Source organism: Enoplosus armatus, chromosome 5 (assembly GCF_043641665.1).
Source record: "Enoplosus armatus isolate fEnoArm2 chromosome 5, fEnoArm2.hap1, whole genome shotgun sequence".
Taxonomy (NCBI): Eukaryota; Metazoa; Chordata; class Actinopteri; order Centrarchiformes; family Enoplosidae; genus Enoplosus; species Enoplosus armatus.
Genome location: NC_092184.1, coordinates 12,568,763 through 12,595,548, shown reverse-complemented (window position 1 = coordinate 12,595,548; position 26,786 = coordinate 12,568,763). Strand labels below are relative to the sequence as shown.

The 26,786-nt window shown below is 42.3% G+C and overlaps 1 protein-coding gene across 4 annotated transcripts in view; it reads left to right on the top strand.

The window, feature by feature from the left end:
- LOC139285904 (muscleblind-like protein 1) overlaps nt 1-26,786 on the top strand; it is a 38,644-nt gene that overhangs the window by 7,597 nt on the left and 4,261 nt on the right. For 2 of the 4 annotated variants that reach the window (XM_070906579.1, XM_070906577.1), the window contains exons 2-5: nt 16,463-16,633; nt 20,714-20,932; nt 23,923-24,162; nt 26,029-26,082. In XM_070906579.1, coding sequence (XP_070762680.1) covers nt 16,463-16,633; nt 20,714-20,932; nt 23,923-24,162; nt 26,029-26,082 — 684 coding nt within the window. The remainder of the gene's footprint in view (nt 1-16,462; nt 16,634-20,713; nt 20,933-23,922; nt 24,163-26,028; nt 26,083-26,786) is intronic. The other 2 variants (XM_070906580.1, XM_070906578.1) reach the window with 1 other exon arrangement.

The following is a 26,786-nucleotide window of genomic DNA, read 5'->3' as shown; positions in this document are numbered from 1 at the left end:
TAGGGGTTTAGGTTGTTGTGTCTGAGCCGTCTTAACTTCATTGTTCTCAAAAACCTCAATTTTCCATGTCCTCACAACAATGTGAGGCTGGTCGTTTTTGATTGTATCCGCTTTGGGGACCGTTTACTAAAAGCTTGGTTTTTGTTGCCCGAACAATGCTGGCTCAGGGTTGACACATGGCCCAAACAGGGAAGAGAATGTGTTTTCAAATGAAGTCAGCCCAGTGTGAATGTGATCTGATATATGCACACACACATCCAACATTCTCTCTCTCGATACCGATTCCAGTACCTCAACTCAGGGTGTCTGGCCAAAACTTGTGTTTCTTCTGTATTTTGAATTGTGCCTTTAATGTGAATGTGTGTGTGTGTGTGTGTGTGTGTACAGGTATACGAGCATCCTCTGAGCTGTTTTTGTAAAGTGGTGTTATTGGTGTAAGGGATGCTCTGAAACATTAGTGTTAGCAAGTGGGTGTACTCTTTCTAACTGTTCATCTAGCACTCTGCAGATCCATTTATAGAATATATTTTTGGAGCTAAGTAAACAAGATATACCATATCTGATTTCTCACATAGCTCAGCCTACACAGGACATTATGAGAGGAGGTTTTTATTAGCACATTGACATGAAGTAAGCAGGGAACACACAGCCAGCAGCTATTAACTTTGTCAGGCTCTATTCATGAGCGAGTCCTCCCTTGAAGCGTCTCCTCTAAATGTCTCTCTGTCCTCAGAGAGGCCACCATTTCTACATCCATCTGTGGATACGCTGCCTCAGCACAGACACAAACACACACACATCCATCTTTAAACATGCTGCATCAGCATGGAGACATGACACAACAACATCAGAGCCAAAATACATAAAAGGGCATTCAGGAATAGCCTCTCGCCACATGCAATCGTCTCTCTTTCACCTTTTGGCACCCTTCATTCTTTCTCTTTTAATCCTCCACTTACCAAACCATGAACGTTGCCTCAAACTACAACTCTCTACATGCAAATTTCTAGCATTACGTACGTGTGCCTCTGCATGTGTTTTCATACGAGGCTGGAGAGCCCTGGACGTTTAGGCAGTCTGAAGGTAATAACAGCATCTCTGCGTGCTGAGTCGTGATGTCCCATTGCTATCGCTGCTCCTGCTGTTGTGAACAGAATATATAATCAGTTATGGCCTGACCACCCCCCACCCACCCCCCTGCACAGCTCACCAATCTAACTCCCCATCTTTCTACAAGTACACTGATCCCCTCCCCTCCTCCACACTCTTTTTTTTACCTCACCATCTTCCGCCTGCTTTTAAAGCACATTTGTAATTCTTTGAGAGTGATGCGGTAAAACAAACATTTAAATCAGACTGCGGACAAGTAAGGTGTTTCAGGGGAGGAGGGAGAGGTGGATGGAGAGTGGGAGCAACGGAACATTAAGTCACTCCGGGACAGCGAGACGTCTGCCAACTTGTTCTCCCGCTCTTGTCGCTTGGCAGCGCCGTAAGTCTGTCTACTCCTGTCTTGCCTTTCCTCCATCTCCTCTTCTCCTCTATCTGTCTCTGACCCTCTGCTCTTCATCTGATCTCAGGAGTTCGGTCGCTATGCAGTCACACTTCTGAAGTGTAATCCTTCACTTTCAACCCTGAACACATAAACACACGCACCGAAACAAACAGCAAACAAGCACTTACTCTCTACTGCAGTCACACACACACACACACACACACACACATACTGATCTCAGTAAAGCAGAGACACTCCTGTGAAATCATGAGCATTCACCTCAGGTAGGTAATCACGTTAGAGTGGCTTTGGTGCCTGGTTAATGGTATTGCCGGCTGCAACAGGCAGGAAGTTGGAGCCCATGCAAGTCTCTCACCGCTGTATTATTGGACATTGTGAATTGATTATCTATGTGTGCGCCATGATGGAAGCCATTGCACGATAGCCCTCAAATCATGACATAATGGAAAAGAGAAATTAAAATGGGACAGTTGGATGATCAAAGCGAAAACAAAGGTTATTCTTTTGGATTAAACATACTGTATGGGCCGGCATGGTGGTGCAGTGGTTAGTCTCTTCACAGTGTTCAAATCCAGAACTGTCCAAGATCATGTTTTTTGTACCTGAGTCCGTGTGCCTATGTCTCTGTGTGTTTTACCTTCCACTCGGGGACAATAAAGTTGAAGCTGAGACATCTCAGTGGAGTTTGCATGTTCTCTCCGTACATACATGGGTTTCCTCATAGTCCAAAGACATGCAGGTTAGGTTAATTAGTGACTCTAAATTGCCTGTAGATGTGATTGTGAGTGTGTATAGAACAGTCAATAGACTGTATGTTAGCCCTGTGAGAGACTGTTGACCAGTACAGTGTGTAACCTGCCTCTCATCCAGTGAGATCTGTGATAGGCTCCAGCCAGCCCTGCAAAGGATGAGCAGGTATAGATAATTGATGGCTGGTTATATGTGCCTATCATATAGCTATTGGATGGATTGCCATGACATTTTGAACACACATTCATGGTCCCCAGAGGATGACCTTTTGACTCAGACTGGCCAACCGATGTTTCAACAAAAGGCATCCGACATAGCTAAATAGTCAGCTAGCCAAACCCAAACCTTGCTCATCTTCTCCCTATTGTCTTCTGTCTTTCCGCCTCTGCTGCAAAACCTTGACTAACAGTTGAACTGGTGTCGCTAGGCTCTCAGCCCTCTCCTCTCTTCTGCCAGTACCTTCAGGCTCACCAGACTGAGATGATTGACTGGTAACGGCGCCAAATGAATAATTTGTTATTTTAAAACATTTGGCTGCATCGGCCTCAAGGGACTTCAACCTCTTCTCTCTTGGCTTTTCAGCACTGTTAAATTTTTTTCTCTTTTTGTTGTCCATCTTGCCCTGCGCCACTATTTATGCAAAGGTCACCACTTAACAGAGATGGAGAGGGGCGGGGCCCAGGTGAAGTTAGAGGGAACTGGACCAAAAGTAATTGGCTGGGAGAGAGAGGCTGACAGATTAATACCTAACGGCAGTGGGCCGGCAGCCCACTCGCCTGGGTCAATCTGCCCCACAGCACTTTGTTATTTTTATTTAAGCGGGGGCTGGGGTTATTTAAAGATATGTATATTTTGCGTTGCGTCAGCGACCCACTGGGAAAGCAAACGGTGCTCCCGATGACCAGTCTGACATGAGTACAGCCTAATTGAGCCTCTAGCGTGGCTGTAGACTCTTTGTCTGGTTAATGGTCATGTTTACGGACTCACTGCATTTACTGTACGTAAATTGTGGTAGAATTTCAGGCTTCTACACAGTATTATAAAAAATATGCTCCTAGATGTACAATTTGTTTGCAGGCAAGTCCAGTTAGATTAATGCAGCTAAAAACAGTTTAATATTTACAACAGATGCATACATATTTTACATTATAAACAGAATCAGATTTTAGATTTGTAATTTGTTTAAGTGTCGCAAACATTTCTTTCTGCCAAACGACCTCCGTTCCTGAGGGAGTGCAGTAAACAAGACTCGACAGAGTATGATTTCTGTCTCCGCATGTTTGTTGTTTTATCCCCCCCCCGCAGTTATAAACATGCATTCATGAATTTACTCATTGGCCCCATCACTCACTCCTTTAATTAGAAAATAATCAGAGTTGGATGAGAGGTTCATTAAATCTCATCCTTGAGAGCCATCAGCCACAAACACGGGAGTGGGATATTTATCACGCTTATGAAAAGAACTCAGATACCTCCTCTCGCTTTGTTTTCCCTGCTGAGAGACAGAACATTGGTTAGGAGGACAGAATCAACAGACTTGGGCAGAGGAATGAGCGAGTGTTGAAGCCAAAGACAGAAAGGGTTTTAATGGGAGGGAGCAATAAAGTGCGAGAGTGGGAGGGGATGTACGGAAAGCGAGGGAGTGGAGAAAGGGGGAGGAGAGAAAAAGAGAGAGAGATCATTAGAGAAGTGCTAATTAACAGAAACCACACGGTTTAGCAGCACTTTGTCTCCATGCAGTATTGATCCTTCATGACCATTATAGAGCGGATGTTTTTTTGCTGCTTTCTGCATGGGTTTTGTCTTTGCCTCTTTCCTTCCACTAAAGTTAATACATCAACTCTGAATCAACATCTTACAACAACCTGTAAAATCCACTTGTTTCTTTTCACCCTGAAACATGCAAGTCTGCAACAAAACCAAAAATAGCTCTGAAATAACCCAAGAAGCCAATTTGGTTGCGGAAATGCCTGCATCTGTAATTGCATCATCATGACATTAAATATGAGGCAAAGAATGTAAACCCTGCAGAAACAGACAGACAAGAGGGTGGTGTCAACAAGCAGATTAAAGCCAGAGAGGGACACAGACTGTGCGGCGGTGAAATGGAGTGAAGAAGAGTGAAAGAGTGATGGATGGGTGCATAGACATCAAATGGTGTAAGATGGACAGTGATGGACAGATGGAGAGGAAAGAACAGCAGATAGGTGGTGTATGGATGGAGAAAAAGTAATAACAGAGGAGGAGAGCGTGGACGTGAACGGGAGTCGTGTCAGGCGTTCAGCGCGACCGAGATTGAAGAATGTCTGTAATATCCCTTTATTGTTATGGTGCATGTTGCAGGGCTTGCTGTTGGACATTGTGATTCTTCAAAAGGCTTTAAATGGATTACAGCGGTATCAGGCTCAGCCATCAGAGAGAGATACAGCAGCTGTGTTGTGTTGGGTCTGCCGACAGCACGCTGTCTGTCACCGTGCTGCCTCTCACTGCAGCTTACCTGCTATTTAGATACTTCACGTCTAGACTGGACTGAACTGGATGACGTGGAGATTACAGTGAGATACGTAATGTTAATGCTAATAAATAATATACGCTTCAGTGTAACTTTACTTCCTTTTCAGGCCACATTTTTATCTGACCTTTATGTCTTTATAATTCGATTTTGGCTCCTTTGATATACAACACTACTTTTGTGACTACGTGGCAGTGGCATCACTGACAACGGATGAGTCCATTTTGAGAGAGGCTTAGGGAAGGTGACCACCCTGCCCACTGTCACCCTGCTCTCTGCTGAAGTGGTACAAGCCGACTTTGATCAATGTGGATCGATGTGGATGAGTGTGCAGCCGGAAGGCGCTACGTGGAGAAGGGAGGGGTGATGGCCCTCTGCTCTGTCGTGCAGTGTGTGTGTGTGTGGGAGGGAATTAAGACACATTGTGTCATGCTTTTCTACATGATGTATCAGGCTAACAAAATATATCCTTAACCTAAAAATGACTCTGTCTCGGTCTCTGTTTCTTTTCTGTCTGTCTGTCTGTCTGTCTGTCTCTTTGTCTCTCACTTTCATTTCATGGGAACAGGACATGGAGCCTGCTGAGTGGTTCTTTGCAGTGGAGAAGCCAAGGTCCTGAGGGAAAAAATTGCTATTTAACTGTGCTCAGTTAATTATTTTTGTATTCTTGGATGGAAACTCTATAACTTCAGATTCAAATGTCAATAACTTTAAAGATCTTACATTGAATGCTAAAATACAGTTTTTTACAGAGTTTATTTTCTATTGTTGTCCTTGTTTCCTTTTTTGTTTTTGCAGACTTTGTCAGTTTGAGGGTTTTCCAGCTCTGCAGCTGTTGGTGATAAAAAGGATTACATGCTGCAGCACTGTGTTACTGTTATTTCCCTTTGTATTTAGCTTTGACGGTCAGTCTTTTAAAAAGACAAGCTGTGTGGCTATGGAGAAAAATTTGCCTTGCATGTGTTTGAGTGTGTGTGTGCCTTGAGCATGTCTGTGTATCGCTATGTGTGTGTGTGTGTGTATGTGCTTGCGGGGGGTATCATCACTTTATGGAGTAATGAATGCTAATCCTCTCTTATCTGCTTTAACCTGGAGGCAATGACACTCGCTGCTGATGCCAGTACAGTGACACCATTCGTTGGAGGAGAATAGGAGTGTGTGTGTGTGTGTGTGTGTGTGTGTGTGTGTGTGTGTGTGTGTGTGTGTGTGTGTGAGTGCAGACATGTACCACAAAAAGATGTCTCTACTCGCGTCTGACAACTTTCTCTCAGTTTTTTCTCTCTGAGTTGGAAGCTTCAGGGTGTGGTCTTCATGATTATATGCCACGTCCCCCATGACTCATCAGAAGTAGAATAGAATAGAACATTCCAGCCCTCTGACTCTACTGCATCTGATCCCGACTCGTTTCATCAGGAGTGCAGAGAAAAAAATATATTGTCATTTGATATTAAATCCCTCCTCAGATCATTATACAAAGAGGGCAGGTTAACAGTTTCTATGCTTCCATGCGGCTGTGTCTGTGTTGTCTGTGTTTGTTGTTTGTGTCCACCCGTGTAGTTTCCACAAGCTGAAGGCAGCGCCCTGCCAGTCGTCATTCCCGTCTTTTGTTTTCACTTTGGAGCCAGTTAGTGTAGCTGCTAAAGATCACAGCGCAAACCAAAGGCAGCTGCCAGTCTTTGTCAGCGAGCATCTTTTGTTCATTCACAAGGACAACTTCATCTTCTCCTTTTCTTTTTTTCCGCTCTCTGATTTTCTCTCTTCAAATAGAGAAACAAGCAAAAAGATATTTTTCGCCCCCAACTCTCGATGAACACTTTATGACAATGGCTGTGAAGCAATCTAAGGAGAGCGTGAAAATGGGGGAAGATTGAGATATGAGAAAAGGGGGGAGGTTTAGATGAGAAAAAAGAACGAGGGTCTATTCCCAGCAGCCAGTGAGGCCCATATATCTGCAGAATGAGCGTTACAAAGATGGGCAGAAAATAATTAGGCCTAAAAGCTGTTGAATCCTGTGTGCCTCTTCAACAGTCTTCCATTAAGGCTGTTTTAATGTGTCTGCTCTCTGCCTGCCTCCTTGGCACAGTGAATGGGAGATAAAGCTGAATTAGACTAAACTTTAGAGATTGTGAATAGAGAACGTTTAGGCTGAGAGTGAAGGAGAGATGAAGGCAGAAAGAAAAAGATGAACAGATAGGGGATGGAGGAAGAGAGCTAATTGAAAGAGAAATAGAGAAGAGGGGCCAGATCTCAGGGGCTGTGGGGTGGCCTCTCTCTCTCTCTACATCACTATCTGTGTATATGTGTGTGTGTGTGTGTGTGTGTGCGTGTGTGTGTGTGCATGAATGTGTGTGTTTGTCAGTCTGAAGGGAGATTGTGTTGTAGACCTAATGAGAACAAAGCTAATTAGAGACTTTGCCTTGCACAATTCTACAATGATGTTCCCACAGGAGCCAGGACAACACTTGCCACCTATACTGCACCCAGAGAGAGACAGCGTACAGACTTTTTCATTTTAACCATATATGACTGCAGCCGGGTCAGTGAAAGGAGCACAGTAAGCGAAGATGAAAAGGAGGCTACGCTGCTGACTTGGTGACTTGACATAATATTTAATCCCTTTACTCACCAGCAACTTTATTGCTCAAATGCTGCTAATGCTGACTTTTCTGACCATGGGGTGGTTCACTTTCAAAGTAGTGAGCAACAGATAATTCATAGTGTTGTGACATTAAAACAGTAATGACAGTGGAAGCATAAAAAAACAAGAACAGAACATAGAAGGAATTTCCTAAATTCCTAATTTCCTAATTTTTTCTGGAAGTATGATCACAGCATGTATGCCATGTGTACATGTTTGCCTTACGATAACAAGGTGGCTTCCAAATATAGTTTTGCTTACAGTCAGGGAGCGAACAGCAAACACTTCATTAAAACACATATGGGATTTGTTCCTCACTTTACTGGCTACAAAAATGTCTCTGGCCAGGTAACTTGTTTCACAAAGTGCTGTCTCGTTCCTCATGTCGTGTTTGGAGACTTTAAACTTCATTCATGCAATGTCGGCAGAATGTGAAGAACAGGAAAACATTATTCCAACTTGGAAGTGTTATTCCACGCATTATTCCAAGATGGTTACCCCCACTGTTGGCCTTGTTGTTATTGTATTGTTTAGCCACTAAGTTAGCTACATAGTTCGCTATATAAGTTAGTCACTTTTACTGTGTTACTTATGGTGGGTATGGCGCCATTCAGCCACACCTTTTTAACACTTCAGTAGTTTTTTTCACCAAGCGGGAGACAAATTCTCAACATGTCCGACTCAGAATTACAACTAGGAGGTTGACATGAAAAATTTTTTCCAACGCAGTTGCTTGTAATTACGGTCTCACAAAATGTTGGGAATGCAGCATTACACCTACCTGCGCTCAAACACTTTTGTGAAGGTCAATTAAAGTCTGTGGGGGTTTGGTGCTTCAGGTTTGCCGTTTACCGTTTGCAAGGTGGAGCAAAAAAGCAAGGTGAGAAAAAAGCTGGACCCTGGACAGGTTGCCAGTCTACACACCCAAATTTAGGAAATGTAGAGTTTTCATATGACGTAACCTGCATGTCCTTCCACATGGACACCTGTAGGCATGGCGAGTCCACACGTTAGCTGGTGGAGTTTGAACCCAAACATTTTGGTTGGGAGTAGAGTTGAAACAATATATCCATTAATCGATCGACAGCTTCATCTTGAGTACCAGGAACTTGTGATGGGCATTGTTTTACTATTTTCTGACTTTTAAATGATTAATCAATTTATCGAAGAAATTATGAAAAGAGTAATCAGTCGAAAGATTAGATAATCAATGGGAGGCGGCCATTCTAACCAGTGAGCCACAGCGTCAGCCACAAGCTATATGTTGCCATCAAATTAGCAATGACACATTAAGGCAGATTCAAATTCTTGGGCAGTATTACTATTTCTTTTTGTTTTTTAAAGGTTGGCAACAGTGTGCAGCGTGCAGCATTTTAACCTAAATTCAACATGATTTTTATACTAAAATGACCTTAAAAGATTATGGTGTAGAGTTTCAAATTGATGTGTAGAAATGTTACAGGTCATTTTTTAAATTTATTTTCCACAACATAACTAATCATGAAAGACACTGATAACCACTAGTGAATATGACTCAAACTATCAAATATTAGTTTAACTTGGACCACTTGATGCAGTCATGTCAGCCATGTATAATAGTGGATAACAAAGAAGGGACAGCTCAGCTTGACTGTGGCGGAAAGCTGTCATTAGCCATGACGGCTAATGATTTTGCCCCATCATTAGCTTCCTGTGATAACGATTTTGTACTCGCACCCACCCAAAACATGCTAACACACTGCCAGGCCAAGTAGTGCTTTTGGGGCCTGTAATTGGTGTTTTGGCTAATTGAGCACTACGGCTAAAAGCTTTCCATGGACTCTGCGTCATTTGTGACGTAGAGGAGCTTCACTCTCTAGGACAGTTTATTTTCTGTGAACTTATCAGCTGTTTTATTCCAGTTATAGTTTCTACTAGCTTTGTTGTGTCACCTCTGTCTATCATTATCTGCGATTCTTCTGTCCATACATCTATCTTTATCGTTGTCTCAAAGGCTTATCCCTCTGCCCAGTTAAATGAGGTTTTAAGGCCATTAACTGATCCAGGCTATTATACTAATGCACCAGGGGTGTTCCAGATTTGATAAATGATTGGAAAGAGATAATGAGACTTATATAGACATCTAGTATTAGCAGTGGCACACAGAGAGAAAGAGAAGACAAAGAACACAGGATGTTTTTTCTGTTGACTACAAAGAAAAAACATGTTTGTCATCAGGTTTACTTCCTAATATGTGGCATAATGGACCAGTGGTTTGCAGCTGGAGCGTATTGCTTAATAAATGTGCTGTGTTAATGTGCGTGTGTGTCTGTGTGTGTTATTAGCCAGTTTGGCAGCACTCTCAGTCTTAACATAGGCCATTCTTTGTGCTGTGTCTGATGTCATAATTTGTCTGACGTATGCTTGCCAACAGGAACCTTTGGTCAAGAAAGCACATCCTGTGTGTGTGTGTGTGTGTGTGTGTGTGTGTGTGTGTGAGAGCGTTTGTATGCTTGTGTATTCTCATCACGACCCTCATCCAGACGGCACTTTCTTGATTGATGGTTGTCTTTGGGAGCAGGAGGGAGAGGCAGTGCCATTGGGAGAGAATTAATAATGCACAGTGGTTTGGGACGGTGGCTGTCCAGACTCGAGCTCTCCAGTTGTCAAACTGGTCACGGTGTTCACTGTGCAGCAGCAGCCGCGGTCTGAGGGGAGCTCAGACTCAGCGTGAGCAGAGAGAGAGAATGCGGAAAAGATCAGAGGCCGTTGGATTATGTGTGGTTAAGTTGGAATGAGTCATTCTGGATGGGTAGATTAAAAGATCATTTAGAATCAATGGGTGATTACAGGAGTGAACATGCAGAAGGGCCTGATGGAAAGCAATGCGCCAGTCAACCCTTGGAGGATGTAGATATCTGCCAGCAAAGACACTGCTGAAATCACTCAGGCAGACTGCTTTGATTAATATTAATCAGAAAAGCACAATCCGCACCTGTCTCTCTCTCTCTCTGTCTGTCTCCCTCTGTCTGTTTTCGTACCTCTCTCTGAGTGTCTGCCTTCCTCCTCTTCTGTTCTTGTTTTAGTCTCTGTTGCTACTGGTCCGTGAGTTGAATTCTGCCACGGGTTTTATTCTCTGGAATTCCACAGACACATCCTTCAGAGAGCTGCCAAACTACCACAGGCAACAAATAACACTGGCAGTTTGAGGTTTTGATCGTATAGTCCCACACAGCACACACACACGCACACACACACACACACACACAATATAGTAAGTCAGTCATAAACATGAAACACGGTATCCAAAATGCTTTGACCCTTGGTTTGGCAGATATGGCTATACGTGTCTAGTACTTTGGATGATTATTAACAGGACTGCCTAAACATTTATTTCACTGTCCTATAATTGTAACCCCTCATTTCAAGGACTTGGACGGTACATGAAGAAAAGGTAGGAAAGAATTCATAGCAGCAGCAACAGAAGATATCTTTGTGGTTACTGCAATAAAGTAATGCAGCTGGGTCGTGCACAAAACCAGAAATATGATGGATAAATGGATGACATGCATTTTAGCATTTTAGGAAGAAACAGGTTAAGATTTGCCTTTGCCATATTTTTGGCATAAAGATAAACACTCTTCTGTTTGTGGTATCTGCTCATCTTTATGTCGTTATGTAGTGTATGATGACCCCAAACAATATAATCATCTCTTTGCCAAAACAGCTGTTTCTTGTAAGGCATTATCTGGTGTGCAATTGCAGATTCCTTTAATCCCTCTTTTTACCTCATACTGTTCGGTTAGCACGCTATCATTATGTAGACCTCTCACAGAATGCTATTAAAAAATTTTGACATGAAAGTTACATGAATGTGAACTTGTAATAAATGTAGTGATAGGTTAGACTCTCCTCTTTTAGATCATTGTAGTCATGTTCGATGCAATAATACATTTTTGACAGCAGAAACAAACACAACATTGACATATTATCACCTTATAAAGTTGTTATAGTGAACATGTTAGCAAACAGTTGCCTATTTACACATGTAGCATAAACGGGGCAACATTAACATTCAATTAGAGCTGTGTTTCTGGTCAGCTAATGAGTGTAGGTCTAATATTTGTAGTCTACACAAACTTATAAATATCTGGGTCTGTAGCTGCTAAAGGCTTGACTGTATTCACCAGCTGATCGCTTGCTTTGTCTGCTGTGCCTGCTTACTTGAAACAAGGTTGATGAGAGTGTTGAGAAAGAACCCAAACAGTAAAACCAAAACAATGAGCTGAAAGACGCTAAAATGCTCAGGTGAGCTGAGTAAAACTGTAAACATTACACGATAATTCTCTGTAGGTTAATCACTATGACCTACCCTTTTCACATTACACATTTGATCCATTGTTGATATGAAAATGTTGATTAGAGCAGCCTTTAAAAATACGGCACGTCCAGAAGGTGGGAATTAAAGAGTTAAAAAAAATCACCTGCCTCACTTACTGTTATTTTGGTGCACGGCCTTGTTGATGTAACCTTATCATAGAGGATTATGTGATATTGATTAAAACCATGTTGTTGCCACACGTGTGACACCTTAAACTGCAGTGAAAATGCCGCAGTGGTAATTGAAGTAACTCAAGGTTAGGACGTGTATATGCATGTGTGTGTTTGTGTGTACTTGCATGCATATGTAGGCACCTGGGAATTAATTTAGCTTTATTTTTGCCGCTGTACTGATTAATACGCATCAATAACATTCTGCCACCCCAAACTGTTTGTTATATTATCCTAAAAAGAAATAATGGTGGATATGTGTGTGTGTGTGTGTGTGTCATGGAGCTGAAATATGGCTGGAAGATATCTGGTGTAATGAGGCCAAGGTGATTTATTCCATTCCCCTAAATGTACATGCACACATATACTTAAGAGTGGGACTGTGACAGCTGGTTCACTTTGTTTTAACTGCTTGCCAATTAAAAGCAAGTGAAACTTTGCCACAGCCGAAACCTGGCAAAAGCAAATTGGTTCAAATTTCAGAATCTATATTTGGTGATGAGACGACTGCATGTGGAGGCTGTTTACCAAACTCTTACCCTGACATGTTAAAAGATTTTGTGTAGCTGTGAATGAAGGCACTGAAGATAATGTGTTTGGTGCAAAGGCTTGCTGTGAGAAACAGACTAGTCCAGACAATCGCCTGGAAAGTAGGACGGGAGGGAAACAGTCACAAAGACAGAGAGGAAGATCGAGAGAGTGCGTGAGAGACAGATGCAGGTAATCTGTTAGCATATTAGCGCCTCAGCAGAGGACAGGCAGACAGGTGAAGGCGGAACAGAGTCAACTTGAGTGAGTCTTGTTCTCATACACTCTAGCCAGAGGGAGCACTGCTTTGGATCAAACAGGCTCACCATTAACCTGTACTGACACTGTTTAGACAGCGGGGAAAACAGCAGAGAAAAGAGGCAGGAGAGAAGCCAGGACATTAGCATCGCAGGCAGTGATCGGTGGGGATTTCAGGCTCACGCAGGATTGAATTGTTCAGACAACAACAGCACAGCAGCAGATAATGGGGCTATTGGTGGAAACAGAGGGATAGGACCATGTCAAGGTGCTGGCCTTTCTGAATGCAGCTGATAAAATGCACAGAGGTAAATCCTCATTACTACAAGCATAATAATTACTGTTTTTTTTACTGTCACTCTAATGATAATACTCTATCCAGTCAATGTGTTCACAGCGGTGTCTTTCTCCAAGGAACAAAATAATCTACAGTACGTCTTTCAAAAACGTATTAATGGCGATAGAAATCAGACAGTTGACCAAATCAGATTGCACTGTATTATAAGTGATTCTGGAGCAACAATTTTAAACTGTGTTATTCTACAACTACAACTGACTGAGCAAGCCAGATAATCACATTAAAGCCACTGGCCTTGCCCTTCAGGAAATGAGAGGCCCAAAACCATCAAAAGAAAAACATTCCCTAGCAAAGCTTTTTTTGATCCATCATGATGTTGTGTTTCCTTTCCTCCTAGTCTTCTTTAATGCCCCTCCAGCTTTGCCAAAAGTAGAGTTGGAAGCAAGATAATTCCTGTATTCAGTCTGCTGAATAGCTAAACATTCATTCATTAACCACAAAATATTATTTCGTTTGATGCTAATAATGGTTTAGGTTGAAGGTCTTTTAAATGATTCCTTTAATTTTATAATTTGTCCACAAAGGGCTATTTGTTCAAACCACATTTCATTTTGAAAAATGTCCTTACATAGCACATAGAGTAGTTGTGCAGCTGCCCATTATACCCACTATAGCTTGACATATCAAAAAATGTTAGTGTTTAAAACTTATTCAAACCTGCAATAACATAATTCTGGCCATTTGAGGGGCACAACCTTTTAAGTTGATAGGGCTTAAATGTAACTTGTTAGCAAACAGCTTCTTATTTACACATCCAGCAGACATGGAACACAATTAGCATTCATTTGGAGTTGTGATCCAGCCACCTGATGAATGTAAATTCAGTATTGACTTTCCTTTTACCTCTGCTTTGCTCTCGACCCACTCAGCTCTTTAGCTGCTAAATGTTCCACTATGTTCACCAGCTGGTCGCTAACTTTGTCTGCCTGCTGCTTGGTCCTGAGCAGGTAGTGTGCACTGGCTTTTTAGAGCTTTTTTTCTGCCGACAACAGCTGTCTGTTGCGGCCACAAAACGACGTTATGAGAGCGGTGAGAATAAACCAAAACAGTAAAGAAAGCAAAACAATGAGCTGAAAGATGCTAAAAAGCTTCAAGTTTGGGGATAATCCTCTTTAAAACCACACATACTGTAGTATTTGATCTATTGTTAAGATTACAAATATTGCTTAAAGTTGACCTTTGCAACCAACGCAGATATTGCCCTCAAAGGGGATTTGATGTAATAATCTCTGCACTGTCACAATTAATTACACACACACACACACACACACACACACACGGCTGGAGTTGGCATGCCAGAGTCTAGTCACCCAGGGGGAATGTACCTAGAAAATCAAAAGACATTAACCAATTAGTGCTGATCAATAGTCACATCCACACAGGGATGAGCCAGACTAGGAGCATTGTTAATGTGTGCCTCTAGGCCAATCGGCAGGCTGCAAGTTCTATTGCTGCCAGCTCTCGGCCAATGAAAATGCTGGAAGAACTCTTGACATTCTGCTGCTCTCCAATGCAAAGTACTTTTCCTGCTGTAGCTAGGCAGAACACGCTGCACGAGGAAATAAAAAGGGAGAGATGGAGACGAAAGGAGAGGAAGGAAGGGCGGTGGGAGGAATAAAGGGAGAGTGTATGTGTTGTGAAAGCAGGTGTCATAGTGGGCCGCAGCGAGCAGCAGGTAATCTCACTGAGATAAGCAGTAGCATGACAGCCAACCTTTAATTCCCCATGGGAGGTGGTACTGTGGAGTTGTCGCAGGGTTAGTCCCCCCATGCCCTGGAGACAGATTTATATAAAGGAGTAATGGGAAGAGATGGGTAGAGGATGCATTTCGACGGTGGCAGATTGAGGGTAGTACTTCTGTTTCGCACATTCTGCACACATACATGAACATGTTCACATGCACAGATCACAGCCGCACCTCCACACCTCAACTGCTCTGTATTCATGATGAGGAGAGCAAATATCAGCACGGGGCTTGGGACGTATGGGGGGATCGAGGCAGAAGGAAAGGGAATGAGGGAGAAAGGGGGAGTAAAAAAAAGAGGAGGAGATATCTAAAATATTACACCTATCAGGGGGAGTGTTCGGTGGAGCAGGCATTATGAGAGTGTAAATTACATTCCCTCCTTCTCCCCTTGGGCTGCCGGCTGCTGGATGAATATAATCACCCACAGCACCGAGCACCCAGACACACACTGCACTGTCTACAGACACTAGCAGAATATTAGATAGAGGGCCATGGTGTGTGTATGTTTATTGTCACAGAAGCCTCCAATCATGTATCGATCTGGCGTCACTTCTCCTGCCTGTTATTTTCTGCAGTGATGTAAAAATATTGACACATACCTCATTTATCTCAATTGGGAGGAGATCAATAGTGATTCACTGGGCCTTGTAGCACATCCAGCATCAAGTGGGACAGCTTCTGACGGAGGAGAGCGGGGGTCTTTGCTAATTGAAATTCCCAAAACAGTTCCTGTTTGGAGTTAGAGCAACAGTGCTGCAGCAGTTCAGGTTGCAGGTGGAAAGCAGAGCTTTTCTTCTCTTTGTCTTTACTTTTTCTTGTGACTTTCCTGTGTTTACAGTTGGTTAACAACTGACCTTTTTGAACTTGAGCATCTTTTCCTTGTAATGCAATTTGTCTTTTGATCCATTCTTTATTTTGCTAACGCATTAATCGTTTAAGTCAGTTTTCAAGCAAAAATGTCAAACATTCTCTTGTTCCAGATTTTTAAAAGTGAGGATTTCCTGCTTTTCTTGGTCTTATGTGATGATAAAATTAGTATCTATGGGTTTTGGACTGGGGTGGGAACAAAATAAGCATTTTAAAGATGTTACATTGAGCTTTAAGAAGTTGTGATTGTGAAGTTTGTGATTTTTCCACAATTTTCTGACATTTTATGGACCAAATGATTAACAGATTAATCAAAAAAAATACTTGCCAGATTAATGGATAATGAAAAGTATTCATATCATCATTGGGACAGTGAATCATGCTCTCTGTCTCGTTTTCTTTCGCTCTGTGTATTACAATCTGTTAGCAGAAGCAGATAGACAGCTAATCCTCTTTATCTTTGCTCTTGAAGCTAATTTGTCTCTCGGTGGGACCTTGAGGAAATAGGGGAAAGTAGCGAGCGCACCGCTTAGGTCACGAAGGGAGAAAAGAAAGCAGAACTGATCGGTCTTCTCTACGACAAACCCAGTGGCAGGCCCAGATGTCAGAGATGTTAGGTCAATGGGAGGGCAGCAAGTTGAGTCAAGGCTCATTACTTCTTTACATTAGGCAACAGTTAAGTTATCCTCCTTATCCCTCTCTCTTTTCCCTTTCGCCCTCCTTGTCTCCTCCTACTTCCTCCTCCTTTCTCACCCCATCAGGGCCGCTGTTCCAGGGAGAACTGTAAGTACCTGCATCCTCCTCCCCACCTAAAGACGCAGCTGGAGATCAATGGAAGGAACAACCTCATCCAGCAGAAAAACATGGCCATGCTGGCCCAGCAGATGCAGCTCGCCAACGCCATGATGCCCGGCACACAGCTACAGCCAGTGGTAAGAGGACAAATATGCATACGCAGTTCATATGCACATAAACAAATACATACAGCACTCAAGTGGACAGGGCCCCATTCGTCATACATTGATTCTGGTTTTGATGACCTGACACCAGCTTCAGGTTCTTAGCTTCTGAATCTGGCTTAAAATGTATCTGGAGCTATTGTCAGAGCAAGAACTCTCAATCAGTTTTAAGAATACTCAAACCAAGACCAAGATCTTTTGTTGTAATTAATACAATATGATTTTAACCGCACATATGTTAACAGAACTGGATACCGTGTTTCAAGATGGGGTGTGTACGGTGTGAAAGGGTTTCAGGCTTCATCAGGCTTTTGCGTTTCCAGAGAGTCCTTCTCTGGCCGAGCTAGCTGACTTCCCGCTGGCTACCTTCAGACATGAATGGCACAAAAATTGTTTATGCCTTTATGCCTATTTGAGACTTTTTACTGGACCTTATGCCTGGTATCTAGAAAAAGGTATTCATGATTTTCAGAGGCCGTCACGTGGCCTGTATTTTTGACTGTGCCTACCATGCCAAAATCGCTTCATAGCCCAGCGCTGTCCACGTCTTTAAAATGTCAAAAAATCTTATAAAACGGCCAAATTTCTCAGAGACACATATTTAATTTACAATGATATAATTATGAAAACAGCAAATTGTCACATTTGAGAAGCTGGAGATTGTTTTGGTATTTTTGCTTGAAAAATGGCATAAATTGATTAATCAATTATCAAAACAAGTTGGCAATTAATTTTCTGTCGATTGACTAATCAGTTGTTTCAGCACTAAATTCATTAATATCACTTTAGCCTGGATTAATCAAGCAATGTTTGAACAATGGGGCCCTGACAATCCTCACTATAACTGTGGGAGTATTTTTATACGGTGAGCAACAAGTAAAAGTATTATATTTGTTATCATGCACACCCACACACACATGCTGTAAATGACATCAGAAATTGCTCTGTGACTGTGCTGCACACTCTTCAAAGTGATGGTCGGAGCACCAGTCAGCCGGTTCAAATGAATCCCTCCCTGCCTGGTCCATGAGACCTATACAGAGTCAATGAGACCTGTCAGTCAGGCTTGAAGTAATTCCTCTGTCTTCTCCTCCATCCCTTTATGTTTAAGTGAGAGCACTGGAGTGAATTTGTCTCAGACTATTCAAAAGAGCTTCAGATGCTGCATGCTTGGACACACACACACACGCACATGCACACTTAGCCGATGGCTTATCACCCTTATCTGGGGAAGAGGGGCTGAGTCGAGAGGCCCATTGAGAGGAACAGAGGAAACCATGAAAGGGTTTAAAGAAGCAATAGATCTCACTGGGACTGCAAAGCCTTCCCTTTCTGTTTATGTCATGGGGAGAGAGAAAGTAAGGAGAGGAGAGGAGGAGGAAGACAGGCTGACAGAGGAGGACACAGCAGAGGAAGAAAGGGAGGCGGGAAGAGATAAATGGACAGAGTAAAGACAGGTAGGTAAAGTGAAGGAGATAGGACGACAGCAGTGAGGAGAGATCGCTTTAGACCTGCACTGCAAAGAAAAGTCAAGAAAGCAGAGCCATGTTGTGTGCAAAGGGAATAAAGGGTACTAGCCTTTCCAGGATTCAGACTTTCTTCCTCTATCCCTCCCTTGTGTCTTTAGCTTAGTTTCCTGCCCCCATCATCAGTATCTCCACTTTTTTTTTTTTTGTCTACACCTGGCCCCCTTCCATCCATGTGCGTAGGAGGGTGCTTTCATTTCACGCATGGAACTGTGCAGAGGGTGAAGTAATTAGGGTCCATTACAGCTGGTTGTAAGTGATGGTGCTCATGATGCTTTTTCATTACAGAGTCGACGTCAGCGGACAGCCCACATTACAATTATATCCATCTACAGTACTGTATCACTCACTCACTCACATTAAAGAATCTCCCCTGAAGGAAATTTGGTGTACTTGTTTGGTGCAGACAGTGTATAAAAAACAGTGCAATAAAACCACAAAAGCCACAAGGGAAGGGCATTCCAGTGGTGTCTTACTTCTGTAATTAGGTGTATTTCCATGTTTGGGCGGGAGGAAGGCAAGTGTTGAAAAGTAGCTGCACCATAACAAACAAAGCCCAGAGTGTGCTCAGTGTAGCTGATGTAGCAATCCAACAATCTTCAATAAATCTGAATTCAGGTTTCTGTAAAGTTATTCAATTTGATGTAGAGATCTGGTGCACGTGTTATTGTTATGTTTTAGGGTTGTCTGTCCGTCTCATATTCGTGAATGCGACATCTCAGGAACAACTTGCGGGAATTTCTTCAAGTTTTGCACAAACGAGGACGAACTGATTAGAATTTGGTGGTCAAAGGTCAAAAGTCAAGGTCACTGTGGCCTTACAAAACACGTTTTTGGCCATAACTCAAGAATTGATGACCTTATTTCACAGTTGGTTGGACAATGAATTGGTGACACTTTTGACTCAAAGGTCATTGTGACCTCAAAACAGGTTTTTAGCCATAATTTAAGAATGAACTGGCCGATTCCAGATTTCACACACGTTGACTGGGATGACAAAATGAATAAACAACAACTAGCACAATACGGGCTTTCCTCCATCTTGTACATTCTGCCTTTCACTTCATTCGCCTCATTCTGAATTTCGAGCGTCATCGGAATCATGTGACTGCAAACAATGTATTGGAGCGCACCGAGCTAATAGCATTCTGTTGTTACATAAAACTATGAAGTCATCGTTGATCTATGATCTTAACGTGTGTGATCTAAATTATGATTGATGTATGTATATTTGCAGTGCACATTTTGTATGACATGCTATTCTAATTTGGATTCAGGGTATGTAACGGGGAAACTTTGTAACTAAAAGATTGTCTGAGGAAAAGCTACACAAACGCCACATCACTGCTGCAACATAAAGTGCTGACAGGAGGCATGCAGTGAGATATTTTTCAGCTCCTACTGTGTAAATATGCTCAATTTAACATAATTGTTTTCAATCTGTTGCGATTGTGATTTAGAGCAAGAATCTGTAGTGGCCTGTCATTATTGGAAATGATTCTATGCTAAGTGAGGAGACATTAGCAGGATCACAAACTTTTTGGAGGATGACATCACTGCATAGTTACAACCTCGTGACTGTGAGTCTTTTTGTTGACATCATACTTGTTTCATCTCAACCTTGAGCTGCAAATATCCCAAACTGATATATGAGCACCTTGAGAGAGACACATTGACTTTTCCAGAGCACCCAATGATAGGACATAATTCTTCAGACATTCCAGAGGGCAGCACTGGAAGAATTAGAAAGTCCACGGCATTGTTCCTGATTTTCTGAGTCATCACAGAGCAGCGAGGAGGTTTTGGGAGGAATGTAGCTGTCCAGCCCTTGCTGCCGCTGCTCTATTACTCACTGTGTCGTGTTGGCAGTTGCTCAAGAGACAATCCTCAGACTGGGGCTGAGGTCAGGAACGTGCAGGGAAAACTTGCAATGCGCTATGTCAGCTAGCATACTCCTTAGCCTCCCTTTTCTCTTTCAAACTTCAGTAAAGCACATGTAGGCAGTACATTTTTATACAGTATAGCCCCTCTCCCCCATCACGTGCACACACAGCTTGACGTCTCTCATCCTTATTACTCCTATATGTGTGTGATCTCTGGTGTATGAAGGGTGTGATTCCATCTGATCCATGTGGGGAGTAGGTGACACCACACGCAGAGTGTAAGCCTCCTTTATGTGTTATCTCAAATGAAAGACACGCAGCCATCAAAGGAGACTCAATATTGTTTATCCTCAGATGGAAGCCCATTAATTGCCTGTTTTTGCCATCTTCTCTCCCTCCACATCTCACAGTTCCTATCCTCTGCTGGCTGTTGATAATTGCATACATCTCTTATTTCACCTTCTACTGTCATATATTTTCAATGGGTAATTTGAGTAGGAGTGAGGAAGGATGGCATTATACTTATTGGTAGATGTGATTAATTATTCAAAATTTTTATATATAGACTTTGTGAGAAATCTGAGTAGTTTTGCTCATTTTTTGCTCAATTTTGACCAACTCTCTCATTTTGCATATGCCCACAGCCCATGTTTTCAGTCACACCCAGCCTTGCAACCAACGTCAATGCTGCTGCGGCAGCGGCCGCTGCGTTTAACCCCTACCTTGGCCCTGTGTCGCCCGGCCTGATGCCTGCTGACATGTTGCCCAGTGCCCCTGTACTGGTCACCAGCAACCCCAGTGTCCCTGTCCCAGCTGCTGCTGCTGCTGCTGCACAGAAACTCATGAGGACAGACAGACTGGAGGTAAGAAACACACTCATTCGCATACACAGACACAGGTATAAATAGGAAAAAATATGGCCGCATAAGCACACACACACCACAGACCACACAGATGAGAGGATTTGCATAATAATTTTTTTCATTTTCACATCAGTCACAGATTAAAAGATAGATTAACAAAACGCTAGTAAACACTGCACACGGTGAGGATCTTTTTCCCAGCTATGCAAACAGATTGGGCTTTGAAATATGGGCTGTGCCTATTTGAATATTAAAGGCATGGGTTGGAAAGTCTTGCCTCAACAGTTTCTGTTTGTAGACTTTAATTATGTATCTGGTACACAGTTTCTGTTACAGTAACTACATCCGATTACCATAATACAGTCATTACCCAGACTTAAGCAAAGAGAAAGAGACGTTAATGAGAGTATCTCTCTACAAACACTACAGTTGTCGATGCTGCATCCCATCAACAGGCATTGTTTGGCACAAGCTCATGTTATACTGTATCAGTGTAATTTTCAGAAAAATCTTTAATTCTTCTATGAAAGCAATCAGTCATTTGAAACCTGATGGGTGCTGCTCCTCTAGCTGTGTTCAGATAATCATTAATTGGACAGTAAGTCAATCTCATCCATTATGCAGCCCCGCCCGGGAAACAGTCGCAGCGGAATAATGGGGAAATCGTTGGAGGCTGGCAGGAGGCGTGCAAGAACGTTGGGAAGGTTACATTTAAAATGTAACGTTGGGTAGCTGGGGTAATTAATGGGGGTGAGGCTGAGGAAGTCTCTGGGCCCGATGAACGAGTGGATGACATGCATAGCGAGGGAACGGGTCAATGATAGGAAAAAGAGATGGGGGTGGGGGGTCGAAATCAATTTGAAGACCTGTTGTGGTCATCAGGGGTGGGGTTGGGGCAAGCAGAGACAAAGTTACAGAAACAAGGCAGAGAGTGGTAATTGAATTTCATAGAGGAGTCGTGACCGGTGAGAAGAAGTGATAGAGATTGAGGAAAATTGGAAGCAAGAAGTTGTTTTTAAGAAAAGAAGAACATGCAGGTCTTGATTCAGGCTGGGTTTGAAACGTTTGACTGGCAAAGAATTGGTAGCATTCTTCACCAAAGACCAGTAAACAGACAAACAGATATGAAATATTTATTAGCCAAATGCAATAATTGGCAGTAGACGAGAAATCTGCTCATTTTCACAGTTTTCCCTTCAAGATATTTAGGCCCAACACTGCCTGTAGAGCTCAGTGTGCTGCTGAAGCTTTTCGATTGGGAGAATTCATATCTTAGCCTAATTTGTCAGGAACTAGGTTTGCTAAAAATATCTCAAGAGAAAAGGGCCAGCCGTGTTTTAGTTTCTAGCGTGTGTCGTTCAAAATAAACATAGCTGGAATTCTGTGGACCAACACACATACCAGTCAGTAGATATGTTACAGGCTATTTGCTTGAGGCTGAGAGGAATTCCTATTTTAGAAGACAATGTTTTCTTGAGAAATATTTTCTGGAAATATCTCTATCTCTTATGGAGCTAAACTGCAGCATACGTGCATAAAATCATACGTTGCTTACCTGCAACCATGGTGATGTGAATGGCCCGGAGAGACAGTTACCATGGGGACAGAAATATGATTAACAGGCCCTTCATTTGTTTGTCCAACTAAGCACTTGCACTGGGTTAGCTCTCTCTAATGCATGATTAACCACTGTTAAGAAAAACACACTTGTCCACACCTGGTGCAGAGAACATCAAATTGCTTCCATTTCTTCTCTAATTTTTTAGAGACACGCACACTCGATCCCAAAGACTCTCACCATGTCTCCTTGATTCCCAATCGCTCTGTCCGTTACTCTTCATTTATCAACCACTCTTACATTTATTCCTTTCTCTCCCTTGTTTCCTCCCTCCCTCACCCGCCTCTCCAACATCTGCCTGACAACAAGACTCTCTCTTTTTTTAAAATAAGACCAGTAGCAGCAGTGGTGATGGTGGCAGTGGTGGGGAATTAAATGTGTGTGAGCGTGCATGTGGAGTTGGACAATCACGTGTGAATGTGTGAGAGAGAGGTACATGAGAGAAAGAAGAGCCAGACAGAGAGAGAATCGTACCCCATCGCTCACACAGATCGGTGATTGCCGATGATGAGCTGTCATGACAGGAGACAGAACAGGGTTAGTTTGTAGATAACGGCATTGGTGGCCTTTTGTCTGGCAGCCGTTCCACCACAAATCAAATCCTTTATGCATGCAGACAGTGAGACCGGTAAACAGACATTTGGTAAATGGCTTGTTCTATCACAATAACTGATAGATCGATACAACGTACCATGAAATTACATTTCACTTGGAGTAGGAAAGGATTCTGAATGCAATTCAGACTTACTGGTGGCTGACTGTGCTCAAACGGAGATCTTAAGTTATTGCACAGCTCTTTAAGTGTCAAAATTTAATTCTGGGAAAAATGCTGTCTCATAATTTATATGTGCACCCACCTTGTGTGTGTGTGTGTTATTATGTGTGGGCTTACGTCAGCTACAGCCTCCCTTGAGGGTAACCAGGCTTATATTTCCCATGAGCCTCATTGAGTCCCTACACTCAGGCTGAGGCAATCAGTTTCCCAACTGTTCACGCGGATGCTGCCCCCTTCTGTCTCTCTGAGGAAGAACAACAACACGGCTCATTTGAATAATAGATAAATGCTATGTGATTGATGAGTCTGTAAACGCTGATTACGGTCTGTTCTGCTTATCAATCAACAGTAATGGCCGGACCTGTCATTAAGATTGGTTAGTTCTGTCTGGTAAAGTGATTGTCAAGTTCTGAAATGACTGAACAGATTGATTACTTCATCAAATGTGAAGTAAAGTGAACAGTAACTTCATAATGTGCGTGTGGGTCTGGTGTTTGCGTGCATTTATGTGTTTGTTTTAGGTTTTTGATAGGTCTTATTGTCATTTCAACAAAATACAAGTAGTACAATGTCTGTTTGTGTGTTTTTGTGCACCAGGTATGTCGGGAATACCAGCGGGGTAACTGCACACGTGGGGAGAGCGACTGCCGCTTTGCCCACCCTGCAGATAGCACTATGATTGACACGAACGACAACACAGTCACTGTGTGTATGGACTACATTAAGGGCCGCTGCTCGAGGGAGAAGTGCAAGTACTTTCACCCTCCGGCTCACCTGCAGGCCAAGATCAAAGCCGCCCAACACCAAGTCAACCAGGCTGCGGCTGCTGCAGCCATGGTAGGTATCTGTCCACAGATTACAGCACCAAGCAGGACTCGAGCTAAAGAGCAACTTCTGTGTCATAGCATCATCAGTCAAGTGCAGCTAGAAGAATTACTATCAGTTGAAACAAATCAAATGTGACCGAGAGTAGAGTTCACATAGTAGTTCTTAAAATCGAGGAGAAGCCAGACTTCTCATGTGATGACCTAAAACAAATCGTTAAGCTCTTCGATTGTCGATGTGGGCGTATTAAACATGAGTTGGATCTATCCGGGTTTTGAGCACATACAGCATACTACAAACACAGAGCCTTGATTTTCCAGTTTCTTATGGATGTAGTTGTTTGAGTCAACATCTTCTACCCTGCGCTTTTACTCAATCTCCCAGCACACATTGCAGTCTCCTCTGTTCCTGCTCTCCTCAGCTCTGACCCAATACGCACTGAGAAGATACAGAGTGGATGTGTGCTTTATCAGCAGCAGGCTGTAGTGATCATGCTAGAATGTGACTGAGCCGACGCTCCTTTCCTCCTGCTCCTCCTTGTTTTTGCTGCTTTGTTAGTATATTTTGCTGTTCACAGTCCGTAGGTATGTTAACCTTTTGCCGAAAAGACAACCGTGAAGACTACTGTTAATTTCAACCGTGTTTCTGCAATGCAGTGATAATTTTCTATAAAGGGACACAAAAAGGTTTTGCTCAGCCAAGTACTGTAGATGACATTATGCAGCAGGTATTCCAGAAAGGAGGGTAAGCTTGATTTCAGTTAACCTTTCATGTTAAAGATATTCCATCAAGCCAAATTAGGCATAATATGATCAGACCTGCCTCCACATTTGAACAATAGAATCATTAATACCTGCGCTTTTAACCTCTCTTCTCTTTAAAATGTTAAATGTCATGAGCAGATTAATTCCTTTAGTCTCACTTAGCTTGTGTGGCATGTGAAATGAATCAGTGGTGAAAATGCAAATTTTACAATGTGGCCGAAGACTTGGACGTTTTTTTTTTTAACATATATTCTAATTTGATGAACATACATAAATAAGGGAAGAAATGTTTTGTGTGTTTAAAAGCACACACTGAAGTGCTTTGATCCAAATGAAAGCTAACATGATAAGGCTACCTCCCGGTTATCTGCCTCTTTTAACCTCTCCCCTATTTGTACCGCACTAAAACATAGTTACAATGTGCTTAAACAAATGATATGAGAGACAGCAATAAAATTATACAGTGAAATGTGAGATAAAATGAAATAAAATAGCCCAGGAGATATAATATGGTACAGGTTATACAGTCATAAAGTGTAAAAAGACGTGTTTTTAGTTGATGTCAAAATATAGCTTGTAAATGATTACTCAAATCTCAAGTCTGAGCTTTATATTTAAGAAGGAAATCTTTACCTTGCTACTGGCAGATTATATCTACTGTGATTGTAACAATTTAACTAAAGTTATTCATGATTGTGATTTATGGTCATTGTATGTCTATATGTCTATACAATAATCCAAGACTGCCTTAAATTGGAATTTAACGAATGTGGTTAATTGGCTAGTCCTCCTTTCTGGACCAGAACGCCGTTGCATTCAAAGTTAAAGTTCATGAAACTGAATTTTCTTCTGACAATAATCTACGCCAGGTGCCATAATTCTTTTCAGTAACCCTACAGCCATTAATGTGCATGCTCTAGTCTTGTTATTGTTGTATATTGCATTCCAATGATTTGTTTTTTATTTGTTTGTTTGTTTTTTTTGTTTGTTTTTTTTCTCACCAACCCACACTGCACTGCTGCCCCCATGATGCACCTCCGCTTGCTGGTTTATGTTAATGCGCTTGAAACCCATTGGCCCATTGCCATCATGTGCTCGCTGCCTGCTAATTAAGACTCAGTCGGCTGTCAAATCACTGAAGCGACCCCTCGACGCAACTTTTGACCTGGTACTATGACCTTTCACCTTTTAGCTTGGCATGTAGCTGTGGTGTAGTAGATATACTTTTGTAGTTCTAAAATAAAGCAGATATTTAATGATCTGACCTGAGGAAACACTGAGGGGTGATGAACTGATTGTAGCCATTTAGCATAAAACATTTTGATAAAACGCCCATTTGTATCTTGAACATCAGAGACCAAAAAAAAGAAGAGGAAACACTTCACATTTTTCACTGTCAATGGTCAGTTCATCACCTTAAGTGAATCTCAAAAGCAACTAATTGGTGGCATGAAAATGTAATATTTTAGTGTCTGATAAGGTATAGTAGTCTTTGCATGATTTTGTCACTTCCCATATTGCATGTGTAATTGTTGAAGAGGTGTCCTGACAGTCTTAACATGGCTTATAGTGTACTTATTATCATGGAGCTGGCAGTGCAGCTTTCCCTAACTACATCATTTCTGTTGATGGTCCAACAATCAATACAATAACTTGTATTATAGCTGTCATTGTAGTTCTCTTTACAGAAATATCTAGTTATTTTATATACTATATTCTTCAAAATCATGTCATAAGGTTCATTACATTGTGCAGAGGATAGACCTCAGCTAGCACCACTGTCCTGTCTTGCTCAGACGGAGGTAGTGTAGTCCACTGCTTGCTTGCCAGTGTTTGTAAAAGCTGTTTGGAGGGGCAACTTTATCTTCTAAT